The following is a 27,967-nucleotide window of genomic DNA, read 5'->3' on the forward strand; positions in this document are numbered from 1 at the left end:
TCTGATTGCATTATGCTCTTCTCCATTGCTCACCATGTGATTACCCTTGATCAACCTGCTCCTGCTTGGTAATAAGAGCATTGTTCCATTTCACAATTTCTCTGGTGGTAAAGCCTTTTTAGCAGAGCCCTTTCCATCTCAGCCCCTCACATTTGCCAGATCACTTCGAGTTTAAGACACTCCTCTGTTTTTCTGATGACTTGCTTGTCCAGAGAGTCTACAATGTAAAACAGCTTAGTGAAAAGTCTGTAGTTTAAAATATGACCCCTCCTGTCGCAGTGTAAAGACAAGTGATTTAGATCTTTGAGCCAAGCAACAGGAGAGGCTCGTTTTACAGTGTCTTACACTTGAAGCCTGAAACATTGCTTATGTGACTATTGGAAGCTTCAGTCATCAACACAATGTGTGTTTCTTGATTACTCATTAACTATTATGTTTTCCATTCATTTATCAACTTTATTTTATGGTGAATGAAATTACCAGCCCTACCCTTTGCAGAAATTTTATTAGTACCAAGGTAAACATTTATTACTCAGATTAGGGTGAGGGTATTGTTATTTGTCTTTAATCAATGAAGTGTTATTCCTCCTGAGTAACAACGAGAACAAGCTATGGAAAACCAATGTCCTGATTACTGTAAGTTACTCCAAATGCCTTCCACTATACAGTGAAAAATACTGTAGAGAAGAGGATAATTCCCTGGAGAAGTAACACTACAAGGTTAAATGCTTACATTTGTGACTGTTTGAACTATTTTTGTAGAATGAGATAGTTCACAAAGTATAGTGATAAGAGATTCAGCATTAACTACATAATTTATCAAGAGAGCTTTGGGAATCAAAGTGTTCATTCTGAGCAAGATTGTGTGCAACACATGGCTTCCTTATCACTGTGTTAGGTCACAAACTCTGCTATCCAAGCACTGCATCCAGGTGGGACTTCTGTCTGCCCTAACTCAATACAACCCACCATGCAATCACTGCCGTCGACCATAGCAAGACTCAGACTAGAGTGGAAAAAACAGAGAGAAAAAGTATTGATTAATCAAGCCCTTTTTCCTAGGGCAGCTATGATACTACAAAAAGAATTACAATTGAAGGAGTTTCTTCCATTATGCTGTGCTAGTCTATATGTGATAACAAATTTGCAGTGAGTCATATGTTTATTCCAGTGAAAAAGAGATTTCAAGCTGGTTTCTGTTTGCTGAGTCACTAGGGAGATGCACCTGTTCACTGAAAAAAAAGTATCATCTTTCATATGAATTATAGAAGGTCTTTAGTCTGAGCAGATTTTATATTTTCAGTTAAGCAGAGAAAACAAGAAAAGGTGCTTATTTTCTTTCAATTTGCATGTCCCAAAACACAAAAGATATCCTGATAGAAGAGAACCTTAAAATGTATGCTTAAATTCCTCCCTGTTCAGTAGATCATTCAAGCAGTGCTTAAACATATTGATGTTATTCTGAATCAAAGGTCTGAATCTGTTCTGCTTCCTGAATCAGGTTCATTAGTGGTCAACACAAGCTTTTTCAATTAACTACAGCTCATGTTGTTATCTCTTTTTAAAATAACATGTATATTATCCAGGCTACCTTTCTTATCTATGTGGTTCTTGCCATCTGCTGGTAGATATTTTGTGTTGTCATTTGAAAATGCACAAATTACTTGAAGTTAATGAAACATAATTAAGAAAAATGCTAAAAAGCTGTATTAGTCACAATCTTATAATACATGCAAATAGTGGGCATAAATTTTGTGTATCAAAAACTTTGAAAAATTTTATTCAAGCAATACTAGGATTAAATCACTCCTCAAGTACAAATTTAGCATAGTAAGTATTCAATATTACCAAAGAAATCACTGTCATATAGCACCTAATCACTAGAAAAATCCTACAGATGACAAACTGCTAGTAAATCAATTACTTCACCTACAGATTATTCAATCTAGAGTAACTCATTTCCATACAAACAATACTGTAAAAAATAGGTGCAACCCTTGTTGCGGCTGCCTTTTTATGTGACACAGATGTTGAATTAATTCAGCTCATCTAGAAACAGAAAACTGTATAAAATTCTAATTCAAAATACCAAAGACTATCTGGATCTAGATCCTAACTAATCTTCATGTCTAGGTGTGAGGATTTTAAGAATAAGTGCATATACAGATACAGGCTCTCTTTGCTGTAGCATTTAAAAAGTAAAGGAGCACTCTTGCTAATATTTCATATTATTAACATTTAAAAATAATTCAAGTACCTGGTTTTAATGTTTTGATTGCCACAGGGATGGTATTATTCCACAGTCCTTCCCATACTTCACCAAACTGACCAGATCCTAACTTTTTCACCAGTTTCAGAGATCGTCGGTCTATCTCCCAGTGATCAACAGTTTTGTAAGACAAATCAAAAGTAGCAGGAGTTTGTATCTGATAAAAGAAAATAAATAATATGACAATTGAGACTGTAATATTTTTTAGCAACATACACAAATCATTGTTAACTATGACATGTAAAGCTGGAACAGATATAAATAATGTTTCCTTAGAGTATACACATGCGATGAAGTGAGCTGAGATCATAAATACAGCCCTCATACTGGGTGCTCTTTGTTAGAAATAAGAAATATGCTAAAGAAAATATCCTGACATTAAAAGCAAAAATTAGAAATCATCCCTCTAGCAAGCTTTTCGAACAGTGACGTATTGTTTGCCAGTACCTTGTGGTTTTGTCTCAATAATTACTTAAAGACAGCTATGTTATGAAGTTATGAAGTTATGAGTTATGAAGTTTTTCATCTCCATATGTATTTATAAAAAGGTATTCAGAAATAATTATTTGGTATATTTCCCCCCCAAGACACTTGGTGATTTTTTTCAAAATGGTGTGGTACTTTATTATTAATTTGTCAACCTCAAGACTGAAACTGTAACACTACGCAGAACTTCCTGAAAACAAGCAGATCATTAACATTCTGAGACGGTAGAAGCTGATATAGGATCAACACTTTCTGACAGATATCTGATGAGTTAGCTCACAAAAAAATAATTTGCACAGTGTAGCATCCACTCCTTACCTTTAGGCATGGCTGTCTGAGCAACACACAGAGGCCATCACTGTCCTTGCTATAATAGTCAACCAACTGATTCAGAGTTTTGAAAGTTTTCCTTTTGCTCAGGAAAAAGCTTCCATCCGTCTTTTTGATCCTGTAGTGCTTCACAGATGTACCGTCAAAAACTAAAAAGATTTAAATATATTAAATGCTCAGGAATTATTGAGGTGGTACAATATCATTTATACCCAAACCATCGCAATGTTTCTAAATATAGTTATGAGGACCTTAAAATTAATTATCTTAGTTCCAAATATGGCAATTATAAAAAGCCTCTTTCAAACCAAAGCCCATTATTCAGATAGCTAAATGCATCTTGCCTATTAGTCTTCAGTTATTCAGATTTGGAGATTCTCCACCATAAAAACTGATGTAGAAGTACATAGATTCTGTGAGCCAGCTTGTGTTTCCCATCTTTGTAGACACCAAAACCAGCCAAAAGGATCTAATTGACAGCAATAATTTAGTCAGTTTTTAATATTTCCTTTATCGTCCCTTATTTTAGTATTAACTAAAGCTGCTGGGTTGGCAGGCATTTTAAAGGAAACAGATATACTCTCCATAGCCATGGTTCTCTGAAAAGCACTCACATCTTCCAAGGTATTTTTTTTTTTAATTTTGTGCATGTTTGGAATATGTAAAAATAAGGTGAATAATGCTCTGTTTCAAATAGATGATTAATTCATTTTTAGTGGAATGTTTTTTTATTCTAATCTGTTACGTTTTAATCAATAAGACTATTCCTCATCTCCTGTAGGTTACTTTTCTGCATATCATGACAGCCAAAGTGCCCCTCCCTCTGACCATTGGAACACTCTTTAGATGTGTCAGAAAAAAGACTGGGCCACTGCATGCTGGGGCTAGACATGGACCAGCACAAGACCAGAGAGAGACAAAAAATATATATCAATCACACACACAACACACAAAAAAAAATTACAAAAAAAAAAAAAGGAAAAAAAAGGTTGGGAGACTACTAGTTTAGAGATCTTTTCAAAGGACTATCATTAGAAGCAATAATAGACTTAGAATCATCAGAGAGGGCAGTTCAGAAGAGCTGAAAACATATTTAGTGTGGGTATCGTTTACAAGACATTCCATCAACATTCCATTGCTCTCCATGTTCAATGGGCAGTACAGAGTTTATATTACATACAGAAGGGTAAATGATTTAGCTCCAGAGAAGCCCCCAGCTGTTAGCTCTAACATTAACAATGTTCCACAACAAACCTAGAAGACTGATTCTTTATTCTGTACCACTGTATGCATCTTGGCTTTGGTTATAATAACAGAAGAATACATGGTTACATATTGTATGTAGAAAAAATGTAGAATTGGTTGCATGAAATTAGCGAAGCTGATAGGAAGAATAATTTCTCTCACCATCTAAGCGATGAAATCAAAGAGGAAATCTCTCCTTCCTTAAGTACTATCGTGAATGATCAAATATTTTTGCACTGTACTGTGCGATTGTCATCCAAGACCACCAGAGAGCAGGCAGGAGCTTTTCAAAATACTCCACCTCAGGTAGTATTTTTAGGAACCTGGGAACTTACAATTCTATGTGAAGACAGGAATGAGAATATTTGTAAGCAAAATCCATATTATATCACACTTTTCAAGTTATATTTATTTTTGAATTAACTCTCATAATTACTTCTTTTTAACTATAAAATTTATGAATGTTTTTGTGATGTATCATTTGGAAATGAGCTGAAGCAAAATGAAAGAGGGAATAATTCAGTAACAACAGACTGAAGAAGTAATGACTTTTCCAAAGTTCAAAGGAAAATTAATCGAGACAAATTAATTAGTTTTTATGATGCATTGAACAAAATGCCAACAGGATGACTGTGTTAATCCAGTCTCAGCTGTATATCACAAGTAACAGTAGTTTGACTACCTGATTTATTTATTAGCAGTAGTATAACTATTACTTATGAAGTAATAATGCAAGAGCTGGTTTGAAGGAAGTTCTCTAATTTCTTAAATGAACCTTTTACAAAGCCTTATGATTGACAGCATCCTGGTCAGGTGGTGATGTGTGTTGAGAAGCTGCAGAAAATTTCTGCACTGATACCATCTCATCTCATAACAGATAGCTGAGATTAGTGCAGTATTTGACAAGGCATTGTTTACTTGTATTTTGGCTGTACAAGCCCTGCGGCACACACCTGGAGTTCTGCAGCACAGTGTAGCTCCTCTGCCAAAATTGTAGAGAGCACATATCACTCAGGAAAGGACTACCCATAATCCTTCCAGGCATCTCTACATCCATGCCAGACTACTAACCAGGACAGGATTCTAACTTCAGTTTCACACAGCTTGACAGTAGCTGGCTTTGAAGACTGCAGGGGTTTTCTCCTCAGCTTGCCCTTTCCAAAAGAATTACAGCTCTCCACTAGATTTCCACATAGGTTCAGTCTAACAGAAGGATTATCCTCTCCCAGCCATCCATCTTCACATGACTGGGTTAAACAGAAGCAGATTTTGCCACCTGAAGAATGTGAATAAAATAATTTACTACTCCTTCCCCAGGGCACAAAAATTTATGGTGGCATCAGCAGAGTCAACACCTTCACCAAATGAATCATGGAGACACTAATGTTCCATTACTGCCAAAAACGATGTGTCCCAACACAGCCCTTGTGAACAGTCCTCCCCCAGCACTCGGCATGCAGCGCTGCCACCAGCAGCACCCCTGCTCTGCCTCCATGCCCAGAGTGGATGTGGGAGGAGGGTGAATCATGAGATCACTCTCACCAGCACAGAACGGGTGCAGAGACAGATCCAAAATCATCTTCCTAATCTGGCCATGGTTTTGCCAGTTTTATGAGTCTGCTGCCTTAAACAACTGCCTGTTTCTCCTATGCTGGAACCCAAGAGAAAAGCACACAATATTCTTTTAGAAGCATGGGAAAAAAATAGCTGAAGAAAACATAAACCATTTACATTGTTATTTAATGCAATAAGTCTTTCCGATACCATTATTCAGTGATGGGCTAAGTACAGAGCCTCCCGCTATCACTGGCAATGATACTCAATTAAACTGAGCACATCTAAATTATGGCTTTTAATTAAAAAGAGGCAACATCTAAGATGGCACCAACATGTTTAAAATTTAATGCATTTCACACCAGATGCTGGAGTCATCAACATAAAAATCTGTCGGCAACATGTGCATTTTTAAAATGGGAAAACCTATTTTTAAAATGTCAAACACTCTAAATTTATAGTAACACATGTCAGTGGCCTATCTGGCTTGATGAGCTTTTCATTTCACTGTTCATAGATGATAAAAACCTTTCTGAACATGAATCTTTTGTTTTAATTGAAATAATTATTCATTATTCAAACCTTACAAATTGAGAGTTTTCCCAACAAGGCAAGTTAGAAGTAAAAAATGTAATTTTCATGAAAGACTGACTATTTTTTAAACTTTTTTTTCTTACTAAGGAGATCATTTGTCTCCTTAATTAATCTCTTATATATCTTATTGCCCATATGAGTATGAAATCAAACATGAAAATCATAAAATCAGTTTATGGGTTCTTAGGTAAAATCTCTATTCCTTTTCAGCTTCTTTTTTACCTAAGTGGCATTCTAGACAGAGAATTAAAATATTTTCTTGAAGACCTTAATTCTGAAAGCCAGGGTTTCACTTTTCAAGCCATTATCATCTACTCTGCAGTGAAACCGAAACAGCAATAAAAGAGCAAAACCAATCAGACCTAGAAAAGATGGGACTTTTGAAATCTAATGTTTCTAGACTGAAAAACCTGGAAGCAGAAATTAGGGACTAATTCCAAAATATTGGGTTGTGACTTCTCCCCTGTTAGTGTATCAGCTACCATGGAGATAGAAGTGACCCTCCAGCTTCAGCTTTAGTGTCACATAATTCCTACGATGGCACAAACAGGAAAGATTGCAGGACAAGTCTCTTCTCCATAGCACCTGGTGAACTGAACAACCTCCTCTCCTACTAATGCTTCCCACAATACAAACTATTTCATTGTTTGCTTTAGAATGCACTAGCTTTACAAGAAGTAGACAATAAGTAAGGAGATTATGGACATAAAACATCTAGACCATGATGTATACTATTAGGTTGGAAGCAAAAGAGCTTTCATAATACAAACAGATGCCATCCAGCTAAGCCGATTCAGTAAGCAGCAAATAATATTTAGCTCCTTGGGTTGAAGAAGCACATTAAGGATAAATTATGTTCAACTCTGGGAAGCTGCTAAAAGATACAGCAGCGGTGAGAAATGATGCCACCAATAATGTCTACAGATTGCTTCAGAGTTTATCCTCTTTCTTTGCCTAAAAGAGCACAAATGTTTAATAAATCTGAGATGATACATATATTCATGCATACATTTTCAGAGGACAGCCCATGTTTGTGCATGTAGGAGAGACGGCTCCTGCAGCTGGAGCCTTGTGTATATTATTTTCTTCAGTGCCACATTTACCTTCCTTAATCAAACAAACCAGCATGAAAGAAATCCACACTTTTGGTTTCATATCTTGCTCTTTTCAGTCATCATCAAATCTTTTCTTCCCAAATAAGATTATAGAAAAATGTAAAAAAAAAGGCTACCACAAGACATAATTTCATAATTTAATCAAATATACTAGATCAGAATAAATTTACTATCCAAAATTTTTAATGAAAAAACTAAACAGCATCAAAGGGTGGTCTAATACTACTACAAATGTTGGCCTAATATTTATTTTCATTCTCTTGGATTTTTCTCTGGAATAACTCATAGTTTACCTAAGATACATCTACTTTCCTGTTACAGAAGTGGTTAGGATGTGGGATAAATAATTAACATTTTAAATCCTTCCTAGAAGGAGGATATTGGAGAATAACAAAAAAGAATTTGCATTCCCACTCCCAGGTGTACAAGCAAAAGATCTTTCACTGATTTTTAGTAATGTGCCATGTGTTCAAGTGCCATCATTAAGAAGATAACACAGGCTTGTGTTTCTTTCCCTGCTTAACATCACCCTGTTACTAGTCTAGCCCAGTCCTTGGATGAAATCAGCTCATTAATGAAGAACACTTGAAGGAAGCTGAAACTATGTAGCACAGCGATAAGTTGGCACATGGAGAGAAAGCATTTTGGAAGGCCTGTGGCTGTACTTCAGTCCTTGGATGAAAGTGTGCACACACAAAGGGGTCAGTTCTACCACAACTCAGGAGCAGTCTGACTTCTTGCTAAAGGTAGTTTTCCTTTGAGCACTTCATGGCAAGGAACAACTTCCTTGAGGGCAAACTGAAACTCTGGAGTAAACTGTGTCAGTACTGTAAATATCACATTTATTTCAATAAACTTCCCTGTATTTCACTCCACATTTCTTTGTCATGGCAATAAAAAGCATTCCTCACATTACCACAAGACATTGAAGGCGCACTTTACTTATAATTGGGAAAGTGAAACTAAGAATGTGTCAACATTTCATTAAGCTGTGTTTCTATGTAATGTTCAGAAGGTGGATGACACATAATCATCCAAGCAGAAGAGGAGTCAATAAGAAAGGATTTCATTATGAACAAGGTGTCTCTCATTTTACTGACATAATTCTGCACATGACTACTCATGGTTTATTCACGATAAAAAGCCTTTCCTGGCTCTGGAATAAGTAGAACACACAAGGAAGCTTGGGTATATAGCTCTGTTGTCTCAAGGACAGCACTATACTCCTAACTCACAGTTGTATGACAAGTTTGATGAGAAATGTTTACAGAAAACAACCTACAAACAATCACATTTACTACCTAAAATGGCCAATATCTACAGCATGAAAAAACATCATTTACTTAGATGAAAGTGAGTAAAATTATTAATGAATAACTGTCCTAATTTGATAACCATTCAGATTCAAATAAAGGACTTAAATTTCAAAATGCATCATCATTATCAATCTAATTTTTTACTGATATTTAAAGTGAAATTTTCCATGAAACATCACTGACTCTAAAGTATAGCTTTGAAGACCTTCCTATGATTTTATCCCGGAAAACAAATAAATATAAACCTAAGAGTAAGCACTAACAGAAATCTTCTTTTCTTAAATTGAAGATATCTGTCAATATGCTTTTATTTTTATTTTTGTTTTGTGTACTAATCAGAGCAGCAGTTTACAACTGTAATGTAATTTTTTATGCTTTGGTCATGAAAATACTATTTTAAGGCAGCTAGAACACTGGAAGTACTAAGCATAAAGAAGTTAATTCTTGTTCTGAGTATATTGATAAACAAAGTCTATAAAATATAAATTCAAATTACTTTTTCCAAGTTTTTCTTTTTCTCCTGGGGGAAAAAAAATCATTATTATGAACTTAATTTGATTTTTATGTTCACAGTTTATTATTCTCAAAGATGAAAAAGCCCAGATCACCTGAGAAATTTTTAAAACATTGCTTCAGATGAAAAACTAGAGTATACCTGAGAGTGAGTATTCGCCTTTTAGACTTTCACTTTCTCGGATTAGGAAGGTTCCTTCCTGGTTTCCAGGGTACAACAGTTGTCTCTCGGCATCTGCTCGTTTGATGGGGCCAAAGAACCACCTGAACAAATAAAAACCATTAATTTTACCACTCAGTGAAACATCCCAGGAAGAGAGTTTAGCTTTTATAAACATGCTTTATAAACGTATTTACTGAGAGATAATCTGTGCTATGTTAATTAAATGTCAATAGCATGGGGGGGAAAAGTCAATGAGAACTACAGAACAGATTTATTGCTAGAAAACATCGCTTATACATTTGAGCAAAATCTGGATTTTGTTGCTGATGAAAAGTCTTGCTGCTTTCAAGGCAACAAGCATTCAGAAGTGACAGCCTGTTCTTGACCCAGAAAAAAAACCACCAAGAAAATTTACCAAGGCTACAAGGGCAGAAATTGATGCCAAATCCATTGATGCCACTTGAACTATGTAGAGGTGCAGGCATGTGCTAACAACCCAATATCTTAAAAGCCAAAAGATCTCTGAAACTGAAGAAGGGCTCTCAGATTTCAAGGTGTAAATCACCCTGCTTCCTCATTCCACTGCCTTGTCAATACCTCAAATAAGTTACTGACAATTTTTCAGCTTTGCTGCTTTTTGACAAAAACAAAAAACACCCAGAGTGCCCCTCGAGTCACTACAAACATCCCAACAACTGTGTTCTCTGAAAATCTACTCCAATCTATGCCTTTTAAAACATTTTTCCTCCCTCACTAAACCCTGTGGTTCACAAAGTCTTGTTCAAGCAATAATTTTAATTTGCTTCTCTGAAGATAAAATCTAGCTCTCTCGCTGCTTTGTGCTGAGTTTAAATTAAACAGAAATAAGAGAGATGAATCAGCATTTTCAACTGGGGTGATGCTCGGCTTCCTTCAAACAAACATGCAGAGCTCTTTCCAAGATTAGCTCCACCTCTTATTTGAAGCAAATGATGATAAATAGGTATCACAAATATGCCATATGCTCATAGGAGAATTCCTTTTAAATTAATCATAGCTGAGACTATTATACAAACTTCAAACATAAATCAGTTCTCCACAAGTAAGTTGCCTACTAGATTTGTCAATTACTAGTGAAAAGTATAGATGGAGTCATCAACAAATTATTTTGATATCTGCAAGGCTTGCAGTCATCAAGAGGAATAGAGGAAATAAATGAGAATACTGGGTGATACCTTAGCTGATCAAGCGTGAGGACTGATAAATGGGTTTGTATCAACAAAGAGGAAATAAAAAGAGGCAAATACAGACAGAACTAACCTACACTGAATATGCTTTATTAACAAAAGAAAATTAAAGACAGATTTTCAAGACCATATTTCTGTCTGCTGAGTTCAAGATGATTTGGATAAAATAGGTCTTGACACATATTTGGCAAGCAAAGTAATCTCACTAGAAAGCTAGAATGTGTTAGTAGTACTTTTAATTAGTTAAATGTGTTTATTAATTAAACTAATTAATTTAATTAATTCATTCATTAGACCGTAGAAAACTAAGTAATCAATAAATGTTCAAATCCTTGACTACTGTTCTTGTCAAAGAAATGAGAGTACAAATTCAAATGTATTAAAGTCCCAGTGAAAATCTGTCTGCCCTAAAATCTGAATTAGAATCTTTCTGAAATATCTAAATATACCTGCTCTGAGAATAACATCTGAAATCTAACAAACTATATGAGCCAAAAAAAAATTAATATTTTTCCTCTTGAAGTATTATATATCACTCAATATTGTCCAAAGTGACTGATCCTCATAAGAGTGTATAGGAAAAAATGTTTGATTTTTTGTCTCATTTCTTCTTGGGTTACAAGGACAGCACTTTTTCAAAAGAATTTAATTTTGCACCAAACCCAAAAGAGTTCCCAATCCATCGTTAGCAAGAATGGATTTTATGGTCAAGATAGTCAACATATAGTCTTTATGTGACTCAGCATTTGAATATACACTGTTAATAACTCAAATTTCTAATTCTGAAAACTTGAGCAGTAGTACAACCTGTGAAACCAGAGGAAACCTTTGGTTTATTTTGGAAATAAAAATTAATGTACTCTGTGTATGTAAAACCTTGTCTACAACATAAACCACGATCTAGGAAAATAATATGCACATAAGTGCATTGCATTTAGGCATAAGTATCTGCTCCTTTGATTTCAAAACGTTTCATCTTATACGCTTATTTTTATTAGGCTGGAAAAACTTCACTTAAATCGATATGAAATTACCATTAAAGGTTATATAGAGGATGTATAGTATGTAGGTTCTGACTCTAGATAAGCCTAGCAGTTAAAAACATCCTAACTTGCAGAATAAGATAATTAGAGCAACAGCATTAGACGAGGTAAGTGTAACTGAAGCAATTATTATGGAGGGTGAAAAGTGGGCACATATTGTGTATTACCTCATTTACCTCACTTTATATGAACTGATTAAAATATCTCAGAAAAATACAGGGAAAATTGCTTTTAATAGCACTTGAATATTTGATTCTTAGTTCAAAGCCATTTGGTTTGCAATAATAATTATACAGTACCAAAATACTGAATGTGAAAAAAACCATCTCTTAACTTCAAAGCAAATAATTTAATTCATTATTCTTCTTTTTTTTTTTTTTTTAACTAAAGCACATCTGAATTTAAAGTACTATTTTCAGCGTAATGGAAGTTTAAATTTCTTTTATAAAGCATGAAGAGCTTATTTCAATTTCTAGCAATTGAACTTATGCTTCAAAAGGCTTAATATTTTACTTCATCCAAAGTTTTTATCTTGGAGGGAAAAGTGCTCTAAAAAGTAATAATGAATCAAAGTAATTGCTCAGCATGAGATATTGTTTTGCAGGTTAGGAAGGTCAGACCAAAACAACACCCAATTCTTCGTAAATCTATTCATGTTTTATAGCTCAAAGACAGATGAAAGTTTTAGAACAGAGCACTTGGAAAACAAGAACTAAACATGAAGCACTATCCATTGAGCAAGTTAAGTAACTTCTCTGACTTCAGTGCAGTGTATTGGCACCAGAGAGTCCAGGAGAAATTTGATTTAACAATTCTTACACTATATCAGTCTGAACTACAGCTCACAGCCAGGTCACTTTAGGTCATGACTGTGCTGGATCAGTAGATTACCAGGTATGGCACAAATGAGTGCATTCAGAATTGGGTACAATTTTCCATTTCTAGCAGGAGCTGTCTGGCTAGTGCTACAATAGCACTCTTCTGACAGCAAGATCCAAGAACATGCTTTCTTGGCCAACACTGTATCCAACACCTCAATTCCCTTTTAAGTGTAGAATGCCAGATCTGTTTTTTGAGGATTGTTTCTAGCAGCTTCCTCTGAATCCCTTGCTTACACCATCATCATAACTATTGGAAATATGTTCATTAAAAATACCAGGGTAATTCCAGGTCATTTTGGCCACCACATATAAGACAACTTTGGAAACAGAAAGCATGACCTTCATATAGGTCCATAACAAACACAGTCTTCACTCGTTGCAGATGATGTTCAGTATTGGAATACCAGTGTGATTTGTTGTGATTATTGAGAGAGTAGTAATCACATCTGCTTTGGCCATCAGTTCCACCAGCACATTTACCATCACCGTATCACATCATGGATCATAGCAGGTTTTGTAATGGCATGTTCCCTGACTGTGACAGTATCACTACTGAGACCTCTAAACACCTTCTTCCAGCAAAAGAAATCTTCATCTAGCTGAATGCAGGTGGTTATGCTTGAAGGGCAATTTTTTTAAGAAGCAGAGATCATGTCACCTTACACTCGCTCCTGCCTACCTATTCAGCCCAGTTTGAGTTACAATGGAGTTGTGAGTTCAAAGGAAGTTGATAGTGCTATCTGGCCTCATCACTGCCTTTCCTGAGAAGCCTTCTGTCCTCCAGGGTGCAGTGAGCTGCTGATCTCCATCTAAACATCAAAGCCCCATTTACCTGGTTCTGCTTTCTGTACCCCAGTGTTTTGTTACACAAAAATCCACTAAAATAAAAATAGACACTCCTACTTTATGCACTTTTCTTCTTGCAGCAGGAAGATATGGCAGAAACTTTCAAGTTGGACAGTAGAACAGAGGAAGAGTAACATGGGCCAAGAGCTAAAGCAAAGAAAACTGCGGAGGGAAAGTTCTCCAATGGTATATGGCAAAATTTCCAGTGTCTGGTAACATGCCTAGAAAAGGACAAAAGCCCCAGTGGAAAAAACAAAACCCACAAATATCTCCATAACAAAAAGAAAGAGTATGCAATTGAGTTTTCTTCCCTCTCATTAATGCCAAATCCCCCTCTGATCAAATCTGTGCAATGCACTTATCTGAGACAGAGACCGAAGATTTTACAGAAGATCTCAACTAATCTGGGAACTGTGGGGTTTTTATGTCCTGAAATTAACTCTATCCAACACTCAGAATTAACTTCCTCCCAAAAAAGGATTCCTAGCCATTCCTAGCTCCAGCTCTCAAAGGAAATATTTTTTTGGCAGTCTGCCGTTCCTTGGACACTCCTTTCACAGACCCCACACATCCCTACATTCAACCTCTCTTCTTGATCTCTCCTAAATCCCTAACATGCCAAATCCTGACCCCAACACAAGGTGTGTTCTGAGCCAAAACACCCCACTCATGGGCCAGACAAAATATTTCTTTGGACATGTCACTCCTTGGACATCTCCTTCACAATTCTGTTCCAACAGAAACTGTGAATTTATGATTAAGGACTCTGTGAGCATCCCCCCTTGGGATATGGGTAAGGTGCTCATGACCAAGCTAAACACCAACCCTGAAATAACATCTGCAATTTTTTAACTTTCATGGAAATCTCAGCAGATCCCTCAATGTTCTTTTGTTATTCCCGCTGAAAACCAGCAGACAAAATGATGTGAAAGTTTTTCACCCATTTCCTTTAAGGTTAACCAGTTTCCCACTTTCATCTTCTACTATTATATAGATTTAATATATATATAGGAGAAAAGTCAGAATTAACTCCACAATGTCATAGCTGAAGACGCTGGATTTCCTCTAATAAGTAGTTGTAGCTTGGATATGGAGGGTATTATTTCAGTTTTTCATTCAAGTTGCAGGACACTGGAGGTAAGATAAGGCTAAAAGCAGAGGTCTGAGACATACTCTTAATTTTGTTAATGTTCAATTGAAAGCAAAAATTCTGAGGCCTGAGTTAGCAGAAAGATACAACCATATATAAAAGATGTGATCATTACAACAGGAATGAAGAGAGTGGAAAAGGGACAAAAAATGCTGAAAAATAAAATGAAGAAAAAACAGAATGACTAAAAGGAAATCTGTCACGTAATATTTATTTTCAAAAATTGTTGAAGATGTTAAAATGAACAGCATAATTCTATCCTGGATCAGAACTTTGTGGAATAAGGGCATCTTGCTTCTCACTTTTTGTAAGTGCTTACAACTGGGATTTCTCTTCTCATGTTAGGGGAAGTCTCATGAGGCTGTTAAATGTCAACAGCTGAGAGGGTTTGTTGAATTTCCTGTAGTTCTCAACCAGAAGTCTCCATTAGGGAAAAAATGGTGCTGGCAAAAATGTTATCTGGCCCTCCAGAAGATTAACTCAAGTGTATTAACTGTGTCTGTAGTACTAGGCTGAAGAGAATAGATTTCTTTGACTGAGAAAAGCAAAGAATAACTGCATTTAGAGCAAAATTCTTGGGTGAGGACAAAAAAGCCCAGATACTGTCTATACTGAAAACACATATATCCCAGTTTCTTCTGAAATGAAGAGAGCTTGTGTAAGAGCTAAAACAAATACAGAAAAGCTCCAACAGCATATGAAGTTTACATTTTAAATGCCTCAAAATCTTCTGTCATAGAAAGCTGTAACTGCACGCTCAAGTACTTCAAAGTTAGGAGATGACAATATTAATATTACTTTCATGGCATCCACTCAGCCATTTTCAGAAGATCCACTGTGATACCATCTTTAATTACATGGTCATATCCAGTGCTCCCTACAGTGTTAATATGAACGCTGCTCATTGAATAGTTACCCTCTATTTTGTTTTGTCATTGCATAGATAGAGTTCATTTACTGTTTTAAACAATTTACATTGTTTAGCATCTGCTCTCAATGCCAGTTACAAAATTACATTAATGGCTTCTTTCCTAGCAGCCTCTATTATAGTGTTCATGACTGTAATATCCAAATGCTTTACAAATATTCATTAAACTCTTTTTGTGGCTCTTTTCTTTGTAATATACTTTGTTCAGTGGAGAAACAGCCCAGAAAGGAACTAAGGCAATACGAAAATACTATGAGTATTTTCTACTAATTTTGGATGTCCAACTTGAAAAGTCCAGAGCATGCCTTTCAGGGAATTTAATGTTCTGCAGTATGTAGTGGTTTATTTGGACAGCAATAGCAGCTAACTTCTGTGCCACAGAAGACAACGAGAGATGCATGGAAAGCTAAAGAGAGAAAGAGACAGAGAGGTCCTCCAGGATCTTATTCAAGTACTTTCATCATATGACCACCCTGTGACCACTGCCCTTACTCAGCATACAGAAACCTGAACAGGCTTGTGTGCACCACTCTTCATTGCTGTCATCCATGCAGGACAAAGAGGGCTGCTGAAACAGCTTTTAATCCATGCCAGGTTTGCAGTCTGCTGTGGGTAAAGAATACTGCAGAAACAGGGGCAGAAGTTTACCAAGGAAGTCACCAGCAAGTCCCCTCTATGCTGACAGGAAGGCGCCAAGCACTTTTGAGTTTTCCCAAAATATTAGAAATAGAGAATGCAACTGTCAAATTTTGATGAATATGTTCAGTTACTACATGCAAAGTCTAATTATATTTTAAAAGTCTTGGCGATTTTGAAGCAAAGTTTTCTCAGACAGCGGAAAAGCACACACAGTGCAGCAATCCCTACTAAATATCAAGCTCTTTCTCCAACATCCATTAACAAAACTTTTCTTGTATTGTTCTGAGCCGCATTTTTTGCTTCCAGGCAGAGAAAGAGGCATACCTCACCCGTGCCTGGTATCAATCCTGGAAAATTCACACACAAGCAGGTAAAGTCTGGAAAAGTTTCTAAAAAAACTGGAAAATCAACTAAACAAGCTCTTCTGATAGAAAATATTAGATTCTTTTAATTATAAGACTAATGAAGCAATAGCATTGCTTCAAGAGCTGATTTTTCAGAAAGTTAGGAAATATCACAGCACAGATGAAAACCTTCCAGATATAACACAATTAAGAAAAAAATGTGCTTTACAAATGATGAGGTGTGTGCATGAAGGAGAGAGTAGGAGGTGAGTGCTGGCTCTTCAGTTTTTCCCTATACTGTCTACAGTGAATCTGATGCCAGTTTCCAGGGGGAAAAAACCCAACAAAACAAAACCCAACAAACAAAAAAAAAAAAAAACAGTTAAAAAAACCCACAAAGCAAAGCAACAAAAAAAAACCTTCCCAAAATATATAAAACCAACCAAAACCAGAAAAATCTTTAGTCTGTCTAAACCATGAAGATGAACACTTGCCAGCAAGATTCCTTTCAAGAGTATTTTCAAAAACACAAACCTTCCCATAAATGGCATAAGAATCTACACAGTGAAAAGTCAGGGATATCTCTAGAGCTTGCAGATTTTAACTGGGCAGAATTCAGAAAACCTAAGATTGGGTTTCAGGCAGAGCCTTTCCTCCTTACTTCTTTCTATGGGCATGCTTGAAATAATTTTTTATTCTACCTGTCTCTCAGTGTCATTTATTATCAGATACTGAAGGGTACATGGAAGGACAAAATTTAAGAGGGAAGGAATTTAAAGCTAATGGTAAAGCAAGTCATAGGACATTGCAGGAGGAAGGGATAAAACAGGACAGTAAAAATTCAAAGCTGTGAAGACCATAGAATATTAGCAAGTGGATGGATTGAGAGAAAAAAGAGCTAGGCAATGATGTGAAAAGAAAGACAAAATTCAGGACTGCATTCAGTGCTCAGGGGCTATAGCCTGAGCTGCTGCACTGCTCAGCCAAATTCTGGTTTTCATCTTACTCTGCTCCCATAGGGAGTCTGGCCTTTGGCAGCCTTTTCAGTCCTACCTGGGAAAACAATTTTAGAGAACATCTCTTGAAACAATTTCACAAACTCCCACTGTGAGGATTGCTCTATATAGATCTTTTCTCTTTCACTTTCTTATTTCATCACACCACTCATTTTTGTACTTGCCAAAAGAATACTTTAACATTAGTTTTCATCACATATTTATTGTCTAGAAGTCATTGCTTTAAACCTCATTCACCGAAGTCTCATCAGCAAAAATCGAGTCGGGGAGGTTGTTAAAAAACGTTTATGAAACACCTTTCTCTGTCTACGTAAGTAAATCATCTGAGATCTTAACACACTGCAGAGTACCTGAATTGGACTTGAAATAAAAAAAAATTTAAACTGTTTATGTATAGTGACTCAGCACAGTTCTGACTACTTATTTACCACAATTGGAATCTAATTCCCTCCAAGTGAAACCAGAAATTCAGGTTTCCAGGCATGATTATATAAAGCATCACACTTAACCTTTGGCAACTACAGTGAATTTGCTTCATACAGAAAGAACTGAGTCATGTATATTGCTCAGAACCCTGTTGCTGAGTAACTTACCACAAACTAAAATGGAGACTATCTTGTGTGCATTGTGTGTGGGACATGGAGCTTCTGAAGCTTTTCACAGCGGGTGGAATAAGTTTGTTTTTCTTTCCACAGAGAAAAACATAGAACATGTGAATAGATGCGTATAAAATAGTTGCATAAAGAAAGGATCATTTCTACACTATTTAAGCAGCAGAGATCCATCAAAGCAACAGAGCAACACTAGCTGATGTTTTTAAAAGTCTGTCTGTATGTTTGAAAGTGACTGTCTGTAGCAACACACTCTGAGTTTCACTGTATTTTCCACACTTTGAGATCAACATTGCAATTTTTCTTTGAATAACCGTTACAGTGTGAAATACAGTTTTGGAAAATAACAGATCCCATTTTACTCTTGGCTTTTGGATAACATTTTCCTAGTGTTCCCGTCAGCAGATATAGCTGACTGGTTGGTGTTTTTCCAGAAACACTAAATTTATGTTAGACTTGAGAGAGTTTTATTGGTGAGATGGCAGAATATAAGAAGAGATATGAGAAGAGGCATAGAACCAAAAAGGGAAAGAGAATTAAATTATGCTTCTCCATCTATTTTTAAACAAAATATTATAGTATCATTTGGGAAGGCACTCAGTTTGAATAATTTTGAAATTTAAAGGATTTTTTGTGTCTATTTTCAAATGGAAGTTCCAACAAAATATAACCCTTTTTTTTTCTTTCAATTTTGTTCAGAAGTGATTACATTATCTGAACACAAGATAAAACCAAACAATACTCTTCACATTGTTTCAGGGCATATTTTGATTTCATACAAAGTTAAAATGAAGGACTTTTGAGAAACCTCTCTGCTGCTTTCTTCCAGGAGAAAGGAGACATTTTTCCCTTCTCTTGTCCCATTCTTATTTGATAGTGAATATGCGCACTAGAATTCAAATGATACACTCATCCATGTAAATGTGGACCTTTAGCTAAAACAAAGCCATTTAAACCTATGTTTCTAATATATTGTAGTCACTATCTTACTGGAATTTACAATTTGCATAGATGTTTAAATACTGTAATATGGAAAACACAGCAGTTTAATAAATATAATATTTTGGGGGCTGAAAGTCTGTGAGCCTAGCACCAAAATTAGCCATTACTTTTGCTATCATTTCTTTGTAGCAAGATGGGAATTTGCAGGTTATTGCCAAAAAAAAGTCTTTATACTTGTAGACAGAAGGAGCAGATTCACCACACTTTCATTGTGTCTTAAAACTTTAAAGTTTTAAGACTTTTTAAGACTCTTAAGTCTTTAAATGCAGATGGTTTCAACTGACTAATCACTGACAACTGGGCTATAACACTGAACAGTAGCTTACTGCACACAGTCTCAATGGCTGCAAATCTAAAACTCCTACCTACCCTGGCAGACTGACCTGATGTGTATCTGAGACCCAAAAATAGCCCCAGGTTGCACTAAAAAATCACTGGGGCAGAGATGAAGAAACTCAGGAGATTACTTTCTCCTGTGAAGAAGGCAGCAGATGTATCAAAAAGGATTCTGAGCCCTTAAAGTGCCTTTAGTCCAAGAAATATTTGTTTTGCATTATGCCATTGTTTTCAGCATAATAAATAATGAGCTGGGCCCTAAATAAAGAGCCCTAAATAAAGGGCCTGTCAGGACTTCACAGCCTTTCACAGTAAAGTAACTGTGTGGGATTGTTTAGATAAAGAAAAATTCAACAGTGAGTAAATTGGTTTAATCCCTCCTGAATGGCAGGCATTTCTCCTTCCATTCTAAAACAAATTTACTGTCTTGTAAACATAAACACCAAGATTACTTGTGCATTAGTCTAAAAATCTGTGACACATGGTGTGTAAACCTTTCCCACAAGGACACGGTGGGCCATGACCATACTGTCACCTGATTGTGTTGTAAGAAATTACAAATAGTACTACATTCATTTTTCAGTAGTTGATTATGGCAGCTGACCATGATGCAAACATGGCAATTGATTTGCTCTGAGTCTAGTGCAGGATGACAAACCATTGCACCTTTAGCTAGTCTTGCACTCAGTAATGACTGGAAGTGACTGTTTCTCCTGTAGGAATAGTATTACATGGAGAAGTGCATGAGCATGTTATTTAGCATAGCTCATCCAATACTGGGTTCACTGCACACTAGGAACCAAATCACAATCTGATAGGACTAATATCCATAAATTCATCTCATTTTGTGAGTCCCTGCTTTGCTATTGTGTCATTAATTTTAACATTTATATTCATTCTCCACAATATTAGTCATCTTCATGCTGTATTATTTAATCTGCTCTGAAGTTCCTCTATATGAGAAGACAAACAGTAGGTGAAAGTGATATCATATTGCTTTATGTGATGTTTTGCTAATGTGATGTTTTAAACAATATGTTTATTGTTTAATGTGATGTTATTTGTGTAAAATAACTTTTACACAAGTCCCATTTAAGAAATTCAAGTCAATTGTCAACATTTTTTCTCTGTTGTAACTTTGCACTGAATAAGGGATCCATTGTATTCAGACCTTGTTCTGCAACAACGACTTGCATTTGGAGTCAGTGAAAGGTCTCACTGTCTTTAACATCCATTGCTTTAGGATTTGGGGTGTGAAATACAGACATATATTCACCTCTTTTAAAAACTCCCAAACTTAAAATATATTCTTGAGACCCTATTTCTGCTGCATAGAGTTTTTCAAATACCATTGTAAAATCTTTCGTCAATGTTAGTAGTACCTGTATACATTTGTACTTCTATGCTATCATAATATACTGTAAAAGTAGCAATAACTCTGATGTTCATGACCAAGGAACAAAGTAGAAATCTTGAGGTATTGAGCCTTGATGTTAACACAGTACAGAGAACCCAAATAACATGAACTGACTTAACACCAGGGGAAACTCAACAAGAAAATTCTCTTAATGTCTTGAACACCCAGGTTTGCATTCTTATCAGGTGCATAGTCTGAGTTTGCCTGTCATTTCCTGATCGCTCATCAGCTAGTGTGACTGAGTTTGTTTCTGGTTATTGTCTTTGTTAACACTAATTTGTCAGGTTTGGTGATGGTGTGTTTGCTTCCCTCCCTTTCCTTGTTGGCAAGGTCCTCAGATAATCCTGAAAAAGAGATGTTCCCACACTCTACATATGCTTCTCACTCAGTGCGACTGAGCAGCTCCTCCTCATCACCACCATCACTCAGGTTTATCTGCGTGCTCTTGTGTATGGCTCCCTTCACTACACACCCTTAGAGGAGCAAAGACTCCTTCCATATTCCCTTACAGAGACTGCCACTTACTGAAAGGATTACTAATTTCAAAAGAAAAACTGGGGTGAGTTCTGAAGTCCATGGTACCTATTCATTCCCATATATATAAGTCTTGGATTTCTTTTTTTCTCTTCTTTTGCAGCGAGGTTTAAAAAGCTGTGATGAAATTTTTTTTTATGCTAGAAATACAGGAAAAATTGTTAATTAAGCTAGAAATATATCTAATTTAGTGAGAGAAAGCTAAGGAAAGATTCTTACTGACATTACTGCAGATAAATTTATGATGCAAAGTATTATAGAGTACTCTGCACAGAGGTAGTGGAATGCCAATTAGTGCAATCCTTCATGGAGCTATAACTTACCACTTAAACCACTGCTTTGTTTTTACAGTTATTATTGATTAAGATTAGAGTATCAGTATGGAAAAAAAAAAAAAAAAAAGGATGTATTTCTATATGGTTTAATTGATAGAGAAAAGGAATACTTTTTTCATGATAAATATTTTGTTTGATCTTCTAAGATTCTAAAAGCTATTTCCAGATGATTTCTAGACCTGTCTGGAAAACTGAAAACCACAAATATGTAAATTTCCTTTCTAATTTCTTATAACACTAATGGCTTTCTTTACACAGATATGAGTTGAAAACCCGAATGCCAACATTTAAGAAAATTCTGATGAAAGACGAAGTTCTTATGTTATGTGTATGAGATAAGTTTAATTTCTTATTTTTAAAGTTTTAACACAAGGAGGGCCTTCAAATATATCCTACATAGTATTGTTTAAAAATAACTGAAAATTGACTTTTCCTCTTACACAGAGAAGTAAATATGTCATAATATTTTGGTTTTTTTTTTAAAATATTATCCACTGAGTTATATTCTTTCTCTGCTTTGCATACCCTGATTACACAGCTTGAAAAAGAACAAAAGATTTTACTACAGAAAAACATCTGAGTCTGATGAATCGTATTTTCTATACCAGCCTCTTTTAAAATTAAAGTGCAGGTAAATTTTTTGTAATCTAAATTATGCCACTGGAAGACTGCTCAGTATCATAATCTTTGCAAGGTCTGCTATAGCCTCATGCTGGCTTATTCTAAAGACATAATATCTTTAGGATAATAACAGGACATATCCTGGGTTTAGCACTACATCTTTGGTAGGGAGCAAAATTAATTTACGGATAAATCTGTAAGGGTAAAGTCATTGATGCCTGCAGCCTGGGTTGACTTAGAGGCATTAGTGTAGAAAGGGCTGATAGGTGAGAACTGTAAAGAACCAGTCCCTGAATGTCACAGGGACTGTGCAGTACTACCATTTCCTTTTGTGCCTATTTATTTTCAGCATGCCTTTTTTGTGTGTGTCACTCATGACTAAGCAATCAAGAATCCAGGAAAAAAATAAGCCAAACATTTGTTTAGATATATAAAACTTTCTGCAGATAGGAGAGGGTTTTTTGTGGGGTTGTTTTTTTGTCCTAATAGCTTGGTCTTTGCCCACCAGCAGAAATGAGGAATTGTGCAGTGTCAGCACCTATGGTTTTGCTAAGCAGACTTGACAATAGGTCCGTAATTAGACGTGGCAGTGTTGTACCCTTGACTTTGCTTATACAACAGTTCCAGCCCGTGGTGAAGTACAAAGGTAAGAGACCAAAGAAAGTAGATGGGCTTGTGCACTTTTCACAAAATCCTTTCTGAAAGCAATGGGGCTAGAGGGAGCCATTGGTCTGACCTTGTAGGGTATCTCTTACGTTTTTATGTCTTAATCTCTTCAGTCCAGATAGAATCTTACACAAAGAAAGTCTTCTATAACCAACAGTGCTTTTCACATGTGACAAAATAATTCTTCACAGAGATAACTGACCTAGTTTACTTTAAAAGAACCCAGCTTTAGGACTTCTTAGCCTGGCTGAACTGTTGGTTACTATTTCTCAGTTCTAAACCTGCTCAGAGATCACTCAGCTCTGCACAGCTCTGTATTGTCCTGGGCAGAGAGTCATCAAAGACAGCTATTGAGGAAACATCGTACAATACCTGGAGAATGTTTTTGCCAACAACATTACTCAAACACAACTAATCTATGGTAGCATGCACAATGCTTATTCCTACTGAGTTGGAAAAAAACCCACCAAACAGGACTATTAAGTTGTTATAACCCAGATGTGGCCTTTTATCTTCTTTTTTTTTTTCTTTTTTTTTTTTTTCTTTTTTTTTTCTTTTTTTTTTTCTTTTTTTTTTTCTTTTTTTTTTTTCTTTTTTTTTTTTTCTTTTTTTTTTTTCCTCTAAAAGGCACTGTAAAGGCCACCAAGCCTTAGGGAAAGCTAACTGGCTGTTTGCATGATTTGTTTTAAGGACATTTTATTTGGTGTTGACAGGATTCATTGCCATATTCTTCATAATAGGGTAATGAAAACTAGTAGTTAATGATTATAATATATAATACTCACACTAATTTTGAATAAAGACAAGGTAGGATAAATTTTCCTAATTTCCCAGAATTTGAATAGACAAAGTAATGTATATTTAGAAAAACACATTGCCAGAAAATAGGTGAACTTAATTAGACAAGTTTTCATGAACTAGTCATCTACAATGCCATAATTCTTTCCACTTTCTGAGCAGAGACACATTTTCTGGATGTGGATATGCACATGGATGTATAAATAGTACTGCCACTTGTAAAAATTGGGTCATTTTAAGTTTGGTAAACCATTTCCTTTTGTGTTCAGTATAGTCTTTGAATATTTAAGAAATAAGCAAAAAAAGAATAAGTCAAAGTTTGATATGTGCTTGAAGACAGCATTGGAATGTTAACCATCATTAAAGAAATTAAATTATTAATTTAATTAGCTTTTTGGAGTATTCCATTGTTTCAAGTTGAAAAAGGTACTTCCAAGTCAAAAAAAAATCAAAAACATGACTTAGCTTTGCAATACACACCTCATCTCACATGGTATTGCATGTATTGCATGATCTTAAAAATATCAGTTTTATAAACTTTCTCTGTGTTGAGTGTGTGTACACATGTATGCACACACGGAAAAAAACCCATAGATAAAGTGTATCAATTGAAAGAAAAGATGGAATTTCACATTTAGGCTTTTCATTGTTTTATACTAAATACATATTTTGGTGATAGAGACCTTTTCTACCAAAAGAGTATATAAGAATGACTTTTTTTACTGAACAGGTTCCAAGAACATGCAACCTACTAGTACTTTGTGCAGTTACGTTAGTGATGAACAATTTCTACAAGTTCATTTCAGTACAAGGGTTAGTCGTGATTCTGGAGTTTGTACTGTGACAGAATAAGGAACTATGAGAGCAAGAGAAAGGGAGCACACAGAAACCACAGTGGATTGCGTTCAGTTTTCTCAGATATTCAGTAGGATCTAAGGTTTCACTTTTTAAAAAACCTCTAGACATTTTGACTGTAAATATCACTTTGAAAAATGACCCACATGAACCAGTGAAACCCCAAAAGCCTCACTGCGCAGGAAGTCTAAAACAAGTCAGCCCAAAGAAAGCTTTATTGTTCACATATAGTAACTGAGATTCAGTAAATGTGTGAAAGAGTTAAAGCTGAGTCAGGTAACAGAAGGTGAAGGAATTACAGAGATTGACAAAAATAACCTACAAGACACTTCTGCTTTCAGAAGGTTGTTTAAAAAGCTCACTGTGGAATTGACTGGTGAGGTTTCATTGATTAGGTCTGGGGCTCAGTTTCCACCAGCTGGGAAATACCTACATAAGATACAAGAGATAAGAAATATTTTTGAAACTGACAAAAGTTAAAAGTAATTGCTATGATCGTCTTTGACCTAATCTACTAGGAATTTGTATGGATTTGCTTCCCTTAGCACAGCAGTCCTGTGTCAGTAATGCTGGCATGAACACATGGAATGAATGATGGCCAGTGGCACCCTGGCCTGTATCAGCAACAGTGTGGCCATCAGGACCAGGGCAGTGATTGTCCCTCTGTACTCAGCACTGGTAAGCCCTGTGTTCAGTTTTGGACTCTCAGTTACAGGAAGGACACTGGAGCATGTCCAGACAAAGGCAATGGAGCTGGGGAAGGGACTGGAGCACAAGGAGGAGGAGCAGCTGAGGGAGATGGGGTTGTTTAGTCTAGAGAAAAAAGAGCTCAGGGGTGATCTCATTAACTACCTGGAATTTACCTACTAGTAAATTACAATAGTTACCTACTCTAACTTCCTGGAAGGAGGTTGTTGTGAGGTGGGGGTCAGTTTTTCTAGATAACAAATGACAAGAAGAGAGGAAGAGTTGTTCCAAGGAAGGGGATTGGTTATTAAAAAAACATTTCTTCATGAAAAGGATTGTCAAGCACTGGAACAAGCTTCCTGAGGAACTGGTGGAATCACCATGCCCAGAAGTGTTCAAAAGGCATGTGGATGTGGCTCTTGGGGCCACTGGTGAACACAGTGGTGCTGGATTAATGGTTGGACTTGATTATCTTAGAAGTCTTTTTCAACCTCAGTAAGTCTATGTTTTTAAGATTGTAAGTTTTCTTTCAATAATCAGCCAACAGATCCATCAGGACGGCAGACAAGAGCCCCCTCTAAGTACACTCTGTCTTTCCTTTATCTTTTTTTATCTTTTTTATCTATCTGTCTTTATCCTTTATCAAAACCAGAATTCATGTCATTCCAGCAGTGAGGTGTTTTCTTTCATTTTTGCTTCATTAAAATTAACTGTAGAGCTGGGTCGTATTTTTTGTCCAGAACAATTTGCACTATGTCATTTTCTTGTTTAGTTTAAACAACTGGCAGTAATAAAACAAGAGCAGGTGAATGTGTTACTATGGTTCCTGTTTGTAGTGCAGAATAACAGACATAGAAAAAGAGCACAGAGGCAGGAAGGTCACACTCTTTGCCAAGAAGATCTATCTTTTAATTCAGATTTTGGTATTTGTAAAGTTATTCGTTCTGATCATCCTTTGTTGGATGTGCAAATTAAATTATGTGATTCTCTATCCAATAACGTTTTTTGTTTTCCTTACTCTAAGTGTTATATGTCTAAACACAGAAAGAAGAGCATTCCAAATTCATGGGATGCAACAGATACAACCTCATTCAAACTACCTTAGAAATGAAAAATCTGTCTGGCTCATGGTTTTGACTGCTACCTGTGATGCAGAGAGAAGAAAACACCAAGTGCTCTTACAGTTGCTAATTTATCATTAGCATAGTTTGTGTCTGCATTTGGTCAGGTATTATTTAAAATAATGTTTTCAGGGTATCAGATTTATTTCCTTATGAAGAGAAAGTTTGCTATGTGACAATGCTTTGCCAAATTAATGCTTCCACTCCCCAACTCCCATGTCCCACCTACCCCAGGTGAGGCCAGGAGAACACACCTGTCTCCAGAGACACAAAACACAATTCCTTTGATATCTCTCCACCTGACAGGCTGCTTTTGGTGTAAGAAGTACTGCAGGTTCTAGAAGAGCTCAGCAATGAGAAGATGCTTTGCTGGTAAATATAAAAATGGAGGGCCTTGTTTCCTCAGTCCACAACAGACAGACTTCATCGTAGCAGGTGTGCACTTCTTGAATGCATTTAATCGTGTGCAGCATGTTTGGACTGAAATGTTGCAAAAGACAGATCTCAAGCCATGGATTTACCTTTTTTTTTTCCCTATTCACACAGATTGTTACTAATTTCATCTAAGTAATTCACCTATGAAGAGATCACTAAAGCCAAAGGAAGGAAGCAACATGAGCTTTTTTTCTTAACAAGAAATCATGCACAAATAAGTGTTTGACTTTTGATATAGTTTAGTTCTACTATGTAATATAAATACACTAGCAGAATATAATATATAAAATGCCCCCTTCAATTGTAGCATACTTCTACCAATAACCTTTGGTCTGAGGAGAGCAACAAAGTAAAGAAGTCTCATTCTTTCTCAGTTCTGATAGCCAAGGATACATGAAAATTGCCTTTGTTATGAATAGTGTTTATTTTTTTGGTTTGCAAAACAAAAGATATTGCAAATCCTTTCTGCCCTTTTCCCCAGATATTGATCCACCTTATCAGCTCTACCTCAGTCGTGTCAGACAGTTAGAGACATCCAGGGAGAAAAACTGTTATCTAAAGAAGTTTCTCACTTTCCTTCTTGTTTTACTTCATTCTCTTTCTTACCAAGGAAAAGTAAAAAAAAGCATGTTTTTCTCTCTGATAAAAATTCAGACACCAGCAAGGAGAAAAACTGGTCTGCTGCAGCACTTGCTGAGAACAAGCAATGACCCAGCATTATTCTCTGCCAGAACTGACAACACAGATCCAGATGGACTATCTGATCTCTAACTGTCTCTATAATAAGGACCATGTCAACATGTTGATAAAAGAGGGACGGATGTATTTGCTTGTTAATACTCTTGAAGGTCACAGGCAAAACTAAAATGGTAAGCAAAAGAAATTTGACTA

General features: G+C 36.0%; 1 protein-coding gene across 2 annotated transcripts in view; it reads right to left on the bottom strand.

The window, feature by feature from the left end:
- The window catches only part of FRK (fyn related Src family tyrosine kinase), a 48,781-nt gene that overhangs the window by 16,922 nt on the left and 3,892 nt on the right, over nt 1-27,967 (bottom strand). For both annotated transcript variants that reach the window (XM_023923970.2, XM_086876857.1), the window contains exons 2-4: nt 9,565-9,686; nt 3,074-3,234; nt 2,258-2,426 (exon numbers count right to left, since the gene is read on the bottom strand). In XM_023923970.2, coding sequence (XP_023779738.2) covers nt 2,258-2,426; nt 3,074-3,234; nt 9,565-9,686 — 452 coding nt within the window. The remainder of the gene's footprint in view (nt 1-2,257; nt 2,427-3,073; nt 3,235-9,564; nt 9,687-27,967) is intronic.

The sequence above is a fragment of the Cyanistes caeruleus genome, chromosome 2 (genome assembly GCF_971803275.1).
Source record: "Cyanistes caeruleus chromosome 2, bCyaCae1.hap1.1, whole genome shotgun sequence".
NCBI lineage: Eukaryota > Metazoa > Chordata > Aves > Passeriformes > Paridae > Cyanistes > Cyanistes caeruleus.